The 14,145-nt window shown below is 36.5% G+C and overlaps 1 protein-coding gene across 1 annotated transcript in view; it reads left to right on the top strand.

Moving 5' to 3' along the window:
* Positions 1-14,145, top strand: part of hfm1 (helicase for meiosis 1) — a 125,319-nt gene that overhangs the window by 34,403 nt on the left and 76,771 nt on the right. Inside the window, exons 8-16 of the mRNA XM_059985228.1 lie at positions 1,996-2,128; positions 2,554-2,705; positions 4,416-4,493; positions 5,746-5,904; positions 6,015-6,215; positions 6,306-6,394; positions 9,156-9,199; positions 9,277-9,378; positions 11,667-11,812. Of these exons, the coding sequence (XP_059841211.1) occupies positions 1,996-2,128; positions 2,554-2,705; positions 4,416-4,493; positions 5,746-5,904; positions 6,015-6,215; positions 6,306-6,394; positions 9,156-9,199; positions 9,277-9,378; positions 11,667-11,812 (1,104 nt within the window). The remainder of the gene's footprint in view (positions 1-1,995; positions 2,129-2,553; positions 2,706-4,415; positions 4,494-5,745; positions 5,905-6,014; positions 6,216-6,305; positions 6,395-9,155; positions 9,200-9,276; positions 9,379-11,666; positions 11,813-14,145) is intronic.

The raw sequence follows: 14,145 nt of genomic DNA on the forward strand, positions 1-14,145 counted from the left end.
CTCACTGATTTCCACAGTTATGTTGACTACACCTCTTCTCACCCTGTCACTTGCAAGGATGCTATTCCTTTCTCTCATTTCCTCTGTCTCTGCTCCATATGTTCTCATGATGAGGCTTTCCATTTAGGACATCTGAAATGTCCACCTTTTTTCAGAAAACAATGTTTCTCCTCCATTGCTATCAATGCAGCCCTCATCTGCACCTCCTCCATTTCTGACACATCTACCCTCAGCACTTTATCCATGCTCATCCATGTTCCCCTTGTCCTCTACAAACCTCAGCAATAATATTCTCCACAACTTTTGCCATCTCTAACAAAATTCCCCATCAGGCATATCTTGTCAACCCCTCCTGTCCCCTCTCCGTTTTCAGAATTGTTTGCTTTCTCTATGACTCACTTGTCAGCTTGATCCTCCCTACCAATATCCTCCCAGGCACTTATCCCTGGAACTGTCCAAGTATTATACCTACCCCGATACTTTCCTCCCTAACTAATTTTCAGGACCCTAACTAGTCCTACCATGTGAGGCAGTACTGATGAATCATCACTATCATTTATTGCATCCAGTACTCCTCCTACGTGGTCTCCTCTTCATAACTGAGGCCTCACACAGATTGGGGAAATTGCTTCATTCAGCACTGCCACTCTTTCTACATAACAACTAGATTCTCTCAGTAGCCAGCCATTCTAACCAATTCAATTTCCCTTCCCTCAATGACATATCTGTCTGTGGCCTCCTCTACTGCCAAGTTGAGCTAGATGCAGATTGGAGAAACAACACCTCATATTCCATCTTTGTAGTCTCCAACTGATGGCATCAACATTGATTTCTCTCACCTCTGGTACAAACTCCCCTCTCTTTCCTTCCTACCCCTCCCCAGTTTTCCCTTTTCCCTCTAGTCCCACCGTCTTGACCTGCTCATCAGCCTTACCTTCCTTCCCCTGGCACTCCACCTCCTTCCCTTTATTCCATGGGCCATCATCCTCTAATCAGTTTTCATCTTCTTCAGCCTCTTCCATTTAACATCTTGCAACTTCTCACATCATACTCATAATCCTACCCAACCTTTCTATCTTCCTCTTGTCATCTGGATTCATGTAGCACCTACCAGCTGGTGTAGTCTTGCTCTCACCCAACCTTATATTAGCTCCTGTCTCTTTTCCAGTCTAGATGAAGGATTTCAGCCCAAAACGTCAATTTCACTTCCTTCCACAGATGCTGCTGGATCTGCTGAGTTTCTCCAGCATTTTGTTTGTATTTGTGTGTGTTGTTCCAGATTGGCAGCATATTGTGTCGAGAAAAGTACTTGAGGGCAAATTTTCAGGGCAGGTGAGTAGAATTAATTTGACACTTCCAAACAGCACAATAAACTGAATTCCCTTATTCTGTAGGATGGATTCACATGGGAAGGACGTACCACAAAGCAGAATTAACGACTGTGATTAAGAACTATTGCACCTGTGTTTTTTGCAAGATTTACTAACTCTTTAAATTTATTTTTCAATTATCCTTTTTTTTCTTGAAGGGAATCTCTTTTTCCTTCATCTTGCAGTTTTTATAGGGAGTGGGTTTCTTCTTTGTTTAATAATTTGGTAATCTGGTTAAGGGTATTTATTAGATTGAGATTTTTGATTAATTTTATATATTTATGCTATGTTCTCAAATATTTTTCTCAATTATAATGCATGTTCTTTACTTTATTGATTGCTCCATGCCTGTTATTTGGAAAATAGAACAGGGAAAATGTATGATCTAAATATGGCATGATGTATTGAAGATGTCATCTTTGCATTGAGGAGAATTTCACTCATTCACTTGCAGGACAAGCAATGATTACCAATCCCTAATTATCTGAACTCATGCCTACAAATTATTTCTCCGACTTCTGGATAATATGAATAAGATGCTGCAAAAAGAAAGTTCTACAAGTTGTAGATTGTTGTCTTCCAACATTTAATTAATTAGGTTTAAAATTTTCTGCATTTTCTTTAGCTTCTTTATGGTGAAAAGAATTTTGTGATTTGTTCCCCAACTGGTTCTGGAAAGACTGTGATATTTGAATTAGCAATCGTCAGAATACTGATGGAAGTTCCAAAACCGTGGTCCAATGTAAAAATTGTATACAGTAAGTTTAATACAAAGGTTTAAATTAAGTCCTTTTATACTAATACAAAACACTTTATTTCTACTATAATTTAAAAAAATAAATGCAAAACCAGTGCTGTGTATCCACCTATATTCTGTTAATTCTGTTGGTATATTCAGCTGGCATATTTCAACTAAAATATAGTTTATTCACAATGAAATCTGTACATAGATGTGATTGTGAGATACACAATTGCAGAAATACAGCCAAACCATTATAGTAGCCCCCTATGAGAAGAAGGAATGATTTGCATTTTTAGTCAATAATTCTGAACTGGTTTACAAAATGAATACTGTGAGTATGTACAGTATAATTGTGCTTTATCTTTAATTTTGAAAGAAACTTGTCCAATTTGTTCCGTGACTTTTCTTCAAGACATGTAATGGAATCTTTCCTTTTCCTAGTGGCTCCAATCAAAGCTTTGTGCAACCAGCGATATGAAGATTGGAAAGAAAAGTTTGGATCTATTGGATTAATGTGCAAAGAACTTACTGGAGATACAGAAATGGATGATTATTTTGAGATCCAAGATGCACATATTATCTTAACTACTCCTGTAAGTTTCTGCACTGAGGAAACAATGCAAGTATAATAAAAATATAAAAAGGAGTGATAACTCAGTGGAAGCTACCTTTATTAGAATGTTTCCTTAAATTAAATTCCCTTAAGTTTATTTTCTTTGCATTTACAACAATATGATGTTTCATTGGGCTTCATAGACACATAAATACTTTTGAACTGGTAGCTAACCAGGATTATTAGAGAATTTTGTAATGAAAGCATCCTCCTAGTGATCTCAAGTTCCAAGTTTCATTCATTGCATTGTTTAGAGCAGGGGTTCCCAACCTTTTTTTATATACCATAGACCAATACCATTAAGCAAAGATCCATGGACCCCAGGTTGGTTTAGAGCAATTACAGATTGTAATTATTCGGAGCAAATAACACAAAATGTTAGAAAACAGAAGAGTGCTATTGCTGAATTATGGAAATTTATGTAAAGAAGGAAGTAATTCATGCCATTGTGTCTTTGCTGATTATTTGTAGGAACTGTCAATTGTATTTATTTTTATATTTCTTATGCCCTTTTCATTCTGTTTCCAGTATTTTTTAACATTGTTCCTGTTTGGACATTCCATATCCTTAAAACTTAAACTGAGAATAATGTTAACCGTTTTCTTTACTGTAATTTTAATTTTATGTCTTCTAGTTCCTGGTTCTCAGATTAGTGGTATTAACAATTTGCAGTTTAATAATCTAAATACTTAAATTAGTTTTCATTGGATGAGCAAATGTCCATGTAACTCAAGCCTTTCCTTATCATATTTTTCACCAAGAATCCCAAAAGTGGACACAGTAGCAAAGGCTTATCAATGGCTTAATTGCTTTAGGATGATTCCTTTTGCAGTCTTTACTCCTGTAGATAACTGTAGAATTTCATATGCTTAACTTTTTGTTTCTTATCCTCATCTGTATCAGTATAACTAAATTCAAATGATAAATTAAGCGGAATAACGAAGACAAAACAGAACCTTAAGAAATGTCAGTGTTTACAACCCTGCAATTAACCATTGTGCATTGACCATATGCCCAACTGTATTCTCTTTAATAAAGTATGCTGTCATTTTATCAACATGTTCTGTGGATGTCACATTTTTAAATGCTTTTGAAATTTCATATCTAAAGTACTTTTATCAATATTGCTATTTCTTCAACTTTACTTAAATTTATGAAATATGACTGACTTTTTACAAATTTATCTTGAGTGTCCTTAGTTAACTGTTGTCATTCAGAGCAGCTATATGACCTTACTAAAATAACTATATGACCTCTAGAAGGTTATTCACTACCAACATTTGACTAAATTACTTAGTTATTTTCTTTATATCCCTAACATGTGTTTTGAATAAATGTGTTAAATTGACAAGCTTTCCATTTTCTTATATGTGAAGGCTTTTTGGTGATTGTGGTCTTGGTCTTTTCTACTTCCAGAGTACAATATATAAATAGGTAAGGTAGAATCCCGATATTCAAAAATAGGGTATTAGAGTATAGGTTTAATGAATGTATTCCTATATGAATTTTTAATTACAATAACTAAGGAATGGAACATACTCCCATTGATAAATAAGGAATGCTGCACACTCAAACTAATTGAACAAAACTATTTTGGGAATGTTCTTATGGTCCTATCAGAAGTTGTAGCCAGGTAGTTTATACAAATGTATTTTTGACAAATTTTGTCGCGTTTCCAATTTTTTTTCAGGAAAAATGGGACAATATGACAAGAAAATGGAGAGACAATTCATTAGTACAGCTGGTACGGCTTTTCCTAATTGATGAGGTAATGGTGTATATATTGCACAGTGAAATGTTCCAACTTTTGAAGTCATTTAGCTAAAAATTGTGCGGTACCTATAAGAGGCATGTCAAAGTATACTGCATGAGCTTAAATGGCAAATATATTGTGGTAAACTATGTATACCTGTATGGACACGCCCCTCTGCTGACTGCTCCTATGGCTGCTCCTACAGACCCCTGTATAAAGGCGACTGGGGCACTGCTCCTCCCTTAGTCTTCGACAAGTCATGCTCTCTTTTCGCTGTTAATAAAAGCCTATCGTTCACTTCCAGTCTCCTATAGTTATTGATGGTGCATTATATATCTCCAGCTGTCATTGGAGAGCTAGCAAAAGAAAACCGTAGATGATAGGGCTATGGTGTAATCAAAAGGATTGGAATAGTAGTTGCTGTATATAGGGTTAGTCCTTAATTGCTTGTTTTCTTCAAAGATTCTGTCCTGGATTGCTTGAATGGTGTGGATGGGAAGAAATGGGGGTTTGTCAGCCTGGGCAGAAGGAGTGAACAGCCCATATGACCCCATATTCAAGTTAGGCATAATGACCCTATTCATTTCACAGAACTCAAGCTCAAAGTGAAATGCCTTAAGTGGTTTGTTAACTATTTACTTTAAAAGTGTTGTTACTAAATTGGTTTGATTTGTTTTTGTAACCATTAAAAAACAAATTTAATGCTATTTGAATTGTTGTTATATATCTTTGATTATTATCAGTAATTTAAAACTGATTTAACTTTTGACAATAGCAAGCTATCAAAAAGTCATCAGAATATGCTTGGGGCAAATCTCAGGGTTTGCTTGATCTACATTATGAAGCAAGCCACTTGAGGCTGTATATACCAGGAAAATGTTGTAATAGGATTTACAGGAACAATTATACTAACTTGAAAGCAAGCTTAGTATGAGGGCCAATTCATTCTTGGGCCTCATCTGTGCAGAAGAATCTTGTGCAAGTAATATCAAATCATGCATTACATGCCTTTGTTCTGTATAGTCAATAGTGTCCTATGTATTATGTACGTTTAGCAATCTAGTTTTGTGGCACATGAAAATGTTGCTATATGTTGCAGCACTCTAGGCCATTGTTCATTGAAGTTAAAAGTTGCTGTTCATTTCACAAGTTATTACTTTTTTTTAACCTTTGAAGAAATTTCGGACATTTTATGTTTAGACCTTTTGAAGAAAATTCAAGTTAATTCATTTCCATTTTCTGAAGTGGCAAATTTCTATTACTGTAGGCACATGTTGTGAAAGATGAAAGTCGTGGTGCAACCCTTGAAGTTGTTGTCAGCAGAATGAAAACAATTCAGTCAATTGTCTTGCGTTCATCTGGTCAGCCTGCAGATAAAGTACTGAGATTTGTTGCAGTTTCAGCAACTATTCCAAATGTTGAAGATGTAAGTCTATTCACATCTTTCTGGATAAAGTAAGATTTCAGAAAGAAAGTAGAATCATTTATCATGACATTTTCAATTTTATTTGTACATCCTTTGTTTTACCTTCTAAGATTGCAGAATGGTTATCTGATGGGAAGGGACCAGGAATTTCCATGAAGATAGATGAAAGCCATCGACCTGTAAAGCTCCGCAAAGTTGTACTTGGATTTCCTTGCTCGAATAATCAAACTGAATTCAAATTTGACCTGAGCCTGAATTACAAAGTAGCTAGCGTTATACAGACATACTCTGAACAAAAACCAACTTTGGTGGTATTTATCCTTTTAATTCTGATTATGACTTTTAAGGTTGATTATCAATAGTTCAATGGTGTTTTATTAAAGGACATTTTTAACTTTTAGTTCTGTGCTACAAGGAAAGGCGTACAGCAGTCTGCATCCATACTTGCAAAAGATGCCAGATTTATTATGACCATGGAGCATAAGCAAAGGTAATATTGAAATCATGTTGAAGTGCACACTTTTTGAAGTTTGGAAGGTGAATTTGTAAATTCACAGACCTGGATGAAATCTCAAATGTTACCCACTGTAATTCTTTTTTATATGATTAGACAGTAAATAACTAGTCAATTTCAGACCTTAAGATAACTTACTTATTGCCCGTTATGTTGCTGGCTGTTATGGCAGCAATGAAGGTCTTCCATCTTTGTCTGTCCAATCTGTCACACACAGATGTAGAAGAATTGCTGTTCATGTAACAATTTTTTTGACCAGTCAGAGTTGTTAGCCCTGAGTTGAGGATTGGTGGTCCACTCTTAGTCTTTGATCTGTTTGGCATGGGTGACCCTACCAACAACCAAAGCACAAGACCCTGACTCTAGCCAACATAGTTCTCTGGGTCATTGAGGCATGGAAGTCACCAAACTCTACAGCACAGTTTTGGTCCTCTTGGATGAAGATCATAAGATATAGTAGCAGAATTAGGCCACTTGGCTCATCGAGTTCTCTGCCATTTCATTATGGCTTACTTCCAATATCCCTTCTTGCCCTGACTAATCAAGAATCTATCAACCCCTGCCTTAAGTATACCCAATAAATTGGCCTCCATAGTCACCTGTAGCAACAAATTCGACCGATTCTCTACTCTCTGGCTAAAGACATACCTCCTCATCTCCATTCTAAGAGGACACCCCTCTGTTCTGAGGTTGTGTCCTCTGGTCTTAACTCCCCCACCATAGAGAACATTCTCTCCACATCCACGGTAATGAGGCTTTCAACATTTGATAGTTTTCAATGAAGTCTCCCCTCATTCTTCTGAATTCCAGTGAGTAGAGGCCCAGAGACATCAAATGCTCCTCATATGACAAGCCTTTCAATCCTGGAATCATTTTCATGAACCTCCTTTGAACTTTCTCCATTGTCAGTACCTCTTTTCTTAGGTAACTGGCCCAAAACTGCTCACAATATTCCAAGTGAGGCCTTTCCGATGTTTTATAAAGCCTCAACCTTAATAATAAACATAATCATTATAAGTACCTTATTGATCCCGAGTGGGAAATTCTTTAGTTAAAGCAGCAACATTTTAAAATGCACTAAGCAGTGTGCAGACTTAACTAATAATAAGGTACAGAATAATAATATCCACAATGATAATGTATGAAATAATAAAGCAGAGACTATTGTACTATGATGTATGATTGTGCATAGAAACATAGAAAACCTACAGCACAATACGCTCCCTTCGGCCCACAATGCTGTGCCAAACATGTACTTATTTAGAAATTACCGAGGGTTTTATATTCTAGTCCTCTTGAAATGAATGCTAACATTGCATTTGCCTTCCTCACCACAGACTCAACCTGCAAAATATAAATTAAGAAAAGCCATTTATTTTTGGCTTGAGATGTTGAAGTGACTATTATTAGGTACTAAAGAGAAACTGACAATCATAGCTTTAAGTAAAGTCTTTATGTTCTTGTCACATCCACTTATTTATACCTTGCACATGACATATAATATGGAGGGAATATTTTGTGCTATATGATTTTGATTTGTATTGGTCTAGTAAAGGCTGTTTTCTTTTCAAACATTTTCTTTCTTTTGTAAGGAATAATTTATGCATAGAAATAAGAAGGTAAAAAAGGATTGTACAATCCAACACATTATCCCCCAGAACTTTCTCTATCTCCAAAGGGATCCTACCACTAACCATATCTTTACCTCCCACCCTCTCCACCTTCCACAGGGATCACTCCCTCCATGATTCCCTTGTTCATTCATCCCTCCCCAGTAATCTCCCACCAGGCACTTATCCCATACACCTCTTCTCTCACCTCTATTCAGAGCCCCAAACTGTCTTTCCAGGTGAGGCAACACTTCACCTATGAACCTACTGGGGTTGCCTTTTGTGTCTGGTGCTCCCAATATAGCCTCCTCTACATTGGTGAGAGCTGTCAAGCACCTCCGCACCATCCACCACAAGCAGAACTTCCCAGTGGCCAAACATTTTAATTCTGATTCCTATTCCTGTTCTGACGTGTTGATCCATGCCCTTCTCTTGCCAAGGTGAGGCAACCCTCAGGATGGAGGAGCCTTATATTCTGTCTGGGTATGCCTCCAAACTGATTTCTCCTTCAGGTGAACAAAATTAGTCCACCCCCTCTCTATTGACCAATCTGACCTATTATTTCCTCCTTGGTCTTTTCCCTCCCTTTCTCCTATTGTGTACTCTCCTCTCCTATCAGATTCTTTCTTTTCTAGCCCTTGACCTTTCCCACCCTCTGGTTTCACCTATCACCTTCCAGCTAGCCTCCTTACCTTCCTCCCACCTTTTAATTCAGGCACCCCCTTCCCACTCTGTCCTAAAGAAGGGTCTCAGCTGAAACATTGACTGTTTATTCATTTTCATAGATACTGCCTGACCAGCTGAGTTCCTCCAACATTTTGTCTGTGTTGCTTTGGATTATGCAACTCTCAAAAATAAATCTGTGGGATTAGTGGGTTGCTTCCTTTAACTCTTGCAGAACCAAAGGCAGTCCTACACCTTCTATTTTGAGTCCTTTGACAGTTTGTTATTGGCACTTATTGACTTAAGATATTTGACCTTCAAGAAACATACATAAAATATTGTGCTTGTGCTTATTTGTAAGTCTTTAAAGAAACATCATCTTGAATTTTTAAGGAAAAGCTTGTTTTGTTTCAAAAAGTAATATCTGAATTTATTCTTTTATCCAACTCTTCTGAACACAATAGACTGCAAAAATATACTAATTCAATCAAGGATGCAAAGCTGAGAGGTAAGTTATTTATATTTTGAATTGTTTTATAAATGCAATTCTATGTTTTTCCTGAAGCCTAAAATGTGTTTTAATAGATCTGTTCACATATGGAGTTGGTTACCATCATGCTGGCATGGATCTATCTGATAGAAAAACTACTGAAGCTGCCTTCACTGCAGGAGATTTACCAGTACTTTGTAAGTCCTTTTGGATGGTGCTTTTCTTATTCAACTTTCTTTAAAAATGTTTAATTGTTGTAATATCTTGTTAGTATCTTTTGGGCAGTTCAAGGTAAATAGTTTTAGGAGGCAATTAAACATGATTAAAAGTGTATTTTTACTTTCAGGTGTCTTGGAAAACAATAGCAAGATCTGGGGATTGCAACATGAATCCTTACATTAAGCTCCAACTACATTCCTTTAGTTGACCAAATAACAACCACCAACGATGAAGTAGTAAATAATTTCTATAAACTTAGATAGATGAGCACTATACAAAAATGTCTATTTTGGAAAGCTACATTTTGAACTCAGAATATCTGATTTTACATTAGAACCAGTATTTTTTAGATGTGTGCAGAATTACCTAAATCAGAAATTAGACACCGTGACAGCCTACTAAGGTTATCAGTGCTTGCTTTTTATGGAAAGTAGGATTTTCTTCAGTAGCAAAGTCTTTGGCCTGAACTGCTGAGAACTGCTACACATAAATGCAGCAAAGTAGAAAACTGTGATCTTATTGTTAAAATAAGTTTTGTTTCAATTCCCTATGGAGAAAAGGAGAACAAGAATACTCCTGGATCGACAGGATTCCCTCTCCATAGAGTTTGCCCTGGTCTCTTTCCTTACCCCAGGATATACTGAAATAAAATTCTTCACCCAGGTGTGTTGCCTATAAATGTATGATAGACAGTGGCTGATTGTCATTATTAATTAAATGGAACCCAGGGTCTAGTTTATCAGATTCACAGATTGCTAATCTTTGGCCATAGAAGTCCACAGTCAGTAGCTCACAATGTATTAGGAAATTTGTGATCATTTAGTCCAATTAACTTTGTAGAAAGCGAACTATATATCATACATCCTCACATTTTCCCAAAATGCATAATTTTTGTTTTGAAGAGCTATGACAGTTGTGCAGACTAAGATCTTGAGAACATGGGGACAAGTAATCTTACAGTTTATTTTGGTTGACATTGCTGCATATTATTCCTCCATGTTTGAAATGCTTTCCCTTGCCAGAGGGTAATGTGCCAAAAGCGTTTCTGGGCAATAGAATACTCCAGCTGTATCTGGCAAGGGGGGGGGGTGGGGTGTACCAGTGTGGTTTTGTTCCAAGTCTGTTCATCAAACCTTGACCTTCTATCATCTTAGAGCTCCTTGTTATTAGCTAGTTCCGTCATGGGCAAAACCTTCTGACTCATAGATGTCAACAAAATAGAGAGAGTACAGAGAAGATTTACTAGAATGTTACCTGGGTTTCAACACCTAAGTTACAGAGGAATGTTGAACAAACTAGGTCTTTATTCTTTGGAGCATAGAAGGTTGAGGGGGGACTTGATGGAGGTATTTAAAATCTATGAGGATAGATAGAGTTGACATGGATAGGCTTTTTCCATTGAGAATAGGGGAGATTCAAACAAGAGGAATGAGTTGAGAGTTAAGGGGCAAAAGTTTAGGGGTAACACGAGGGGGAACATCTTTACTCAGAGAGTGGTGGCTGTGAGGAACAAGCTTCCAGTAGAAGTGGTAGAGGCTGGTTCGATTTTGTCATTTAAAAAAAAGGATAGGTATATGGACAGGAAAGGAATGGAGGGTTATGGGCTGAGTGCAGGTAGGTGGGACTAGGTGAGAGTAAGTGTTCGGCACAGACTAGAAGGGCCAAGATGGCCTGTTTCCGTGCTGTAATTGTTATATGGTTATATGGTTATCAGAGATCTTCAAAAGGCGGTACCTGAAGAGGGTGGCATCCATCAATAAGGACCAGGACACACCCTTTTATCAATACTAATATCCAAGAGGGCTCACAGGAACCTACAAACCCACACTCAATGTTTTAGAAACAGCTTCAAACCCTCTGTCATCAGATCTCTGAACAGTCCATGAACACCACCTTGTTATTAATTTTTATGGTATTTTTTGTAGCTTAGAATCATTGTTATATCTTGCAATGTACTGTTGCTGCAAAACAACACATTTTACAGTATACATCAGTGATAACAAACCTGATTCTACATGATCTCCCTTTGTCAGAGCCCAGTGTGCAACACCAACCACATCTTAAAAATATTCATGTTCCAGCACCTTCCACTGCTTTGAACTAGAGTGGAAACAAATTATTTACTACTTTGTGAGACTGAGTAAAAGTTTCCTCATTCATATCTAAATATAAGCACAATTTCAATTTTGAAGATTTATTGATTTGTGTTTATATATGAGCTTTTCCAAGCTGGTGATTGAAAGTTTTCTTCTGTGATTATTTTCAGTTACTACCAGCACTTTAGCCATGGGAGTGAACTTGCCAGCACATTTAGTGGTCATTAAATCCACAATGCATTACGCAGGAGGGATGTTTCAAGAATACAGTGAAACTGATATACTTCAAATGATGGGCCGAGCTGGCCGACCTCAGGTAGTGATGTAACAAATAACATTCTTCTGGAATCTATATCTGGTCCCAGTTTTGCACCATGTATATCAAATAATGAAAGATTAAATGTCTGGATATCAGTGACTTTTACAGGGTGACCAGAGGTCTTAATAATATTGGGGCTGTCTGGAATTAAGGGCTTTGCCATGTCATGCAGTCTGTATTATTTGGAAGTTATTTGTCTTCAATTTTAAATCTTATTCTTTACTCACTTAGGATTCCCAGAATTATGTTAAAAGTTTTGTACCACTTGGGCCTTAATTTTGAGATGCAGTGTTTGTGTTTTCGACTGTCTCTGTCATGCAAAGAAGCAAAATATTTGAAATACCAGTTGGAAAATGTGAGGAAGGATAGAAAAGAGCTGTTTCTCTTAGTCGGGCCTCGCCTCCCTTCCATGCTGCTACAGTCTTCACTGAACTCTCATTTATTTCCTTTACTACAGGCTCCTGCATCTAGCCCAAATTGAGGCCTTGTAAGTTCTCAGGATATGGTTTACTTATGCCTTGTTTAGTTACAGTAACACTTACCTGGTTTGCTAACCCCCTTCAGATAAAAGTCAGCATTCTTTGAGTCTTCCTATTTACCTATTGCACCTGCATGCTACTCTTCTGTGGTTTACAGGCAAAAGACCCACAAATACCTTTCTTCATTTAAATCAACTTTTATAGTTTTCCTCCTAAAGTAAGCACTTTCACATTTTCTCATATTATACTCCATTTGCGAACTCTTGCCAAGCCTATCAGTGTTTCTCTGGAAACTGTAGAAATATTTCTCCTCACAACTTGCCTTTTTTCCAGATTTTCTATTATTCACGCATTTGGCTGCAGACATTCTCTTCCTTCCTCTAAACCATAGATACATTTGTAAGCAATGGTGATTCTAGTATTAATATCTGCAGCACCCCTCGGATTATAGATGGCCAACAGACACTTTCTCCTTACTCATGCTTCCTGTTAAATTGCCATGCTTGTTCTGTATATAAATTTCCACACTATAAAGATTTATTTTACAAAGCAACCTTATGTGGAACCATGTTGAATACTTTTTAAAAAATTCAAAATGTATTATATTCACCAGTTCTCTTCCATCCAGTCTAGCCATGTTCTCTTTGCTCGATCACGTTACAGTATATCTTTTCAAAAGTTCTTTTTCCACCTCATATATGATGGCTTCTCACATATTTCTTAGCAAGAATTTTTTAAAAATTCTTCCCATATTTGCCTCTTTGTTTATTTTCCTCTTCTTAATTAACTTTTTTTTAGCCCTTTCTTGTTGGATACTCAAACTTTCCTCAAATCTTTGGGCCTATCTCCAACTGTTGTCACTTTTTGTTTCTTTTACTTCCAAGGCAAACTGTTTGGATTCCACCCAGTAAAGCTTGGGATTTCTTTTAAATTGATATGGAGAAGAGTAATTTAAACTGGCAACACACCTAGATAGTCCATGAGCCTTTGAAATGAGATCAATCTACCTAGTACTGCCACTAGCAGTTTTACAAGATGTTTGTGCCAGCATGCCTTATTAATCTAGAACATTACCCAGCATAATATACATATATAAACTTACTGTAATTGATTCACTTGTTCATTTTTTTTTCTGTATTATCATGTGGCACTGTATTGCTGCCACTAAGTTAACAAATTCATGACATATACTAGTGATATTAAAACCAATTCTGATTCCTTTGTTGATGGACACCTAATCACCTTAAAAGTTATTCAAAGATGAATCTCTAATCTTTTTTCAAGCAATTAAAGTTTAGAAGAATTAATTGACACAAGTATTGTGGTTGATAATTTGCAGCAACTTCAAAGTTAAAATCAAGTTAATTGTCATGTGTGTGCAGGTGCAATGAAAAACTTAACTGCTACAGCATCACAAGCACATAGCATCAAATGCATAACATTTACAAGAATTTTTTTACATACATTAACATACATTATACAAGAAAAAACAGAACAAAAAAAGAATGAAAAAATAATCAGTCATTAAGGAAAATGAAAGACTTCCAGTTGTTTTTTTTTAACTACTTCTTGGTATCTAATTGTGTTCTTGTCTGGATTAACATATAATGAAGTTAATTTAATTTCCTTTTGAAAATTTACTTTCTTGGTTGAAAACAATTTATAAACTTTATTGCTTGTTACCATTTTAGTCTGAAAGATGAAAGGAAGATCTATGTGTCTCTGTTCTGTGACTTGCACTTCTGCAGAACAATTCAATCACATTTTTGCTTGTGAAAGTGCCAGTGTTCAACTTTACTCATGATGCCTACAATTGTGGCAGCATTTAGTAGTACCTATGCTATTTCTTAA

The sequence above is a fragment of the Hypanus sabinus genome, chromosome 11 (genome assembly GCF_030144855.1).
Source record: "Hypanus sabinus isolate sHypSab1 chromosome 11, sHypSab1.hap1, whole genome shotgun sequence".
Lineage (NCBI taxonomy): Eukaryota > Metazoa > Chordata > Chondrichthyes > Myliobatiformes > Dasyatidae > Hypanus > Hypanus sabinus.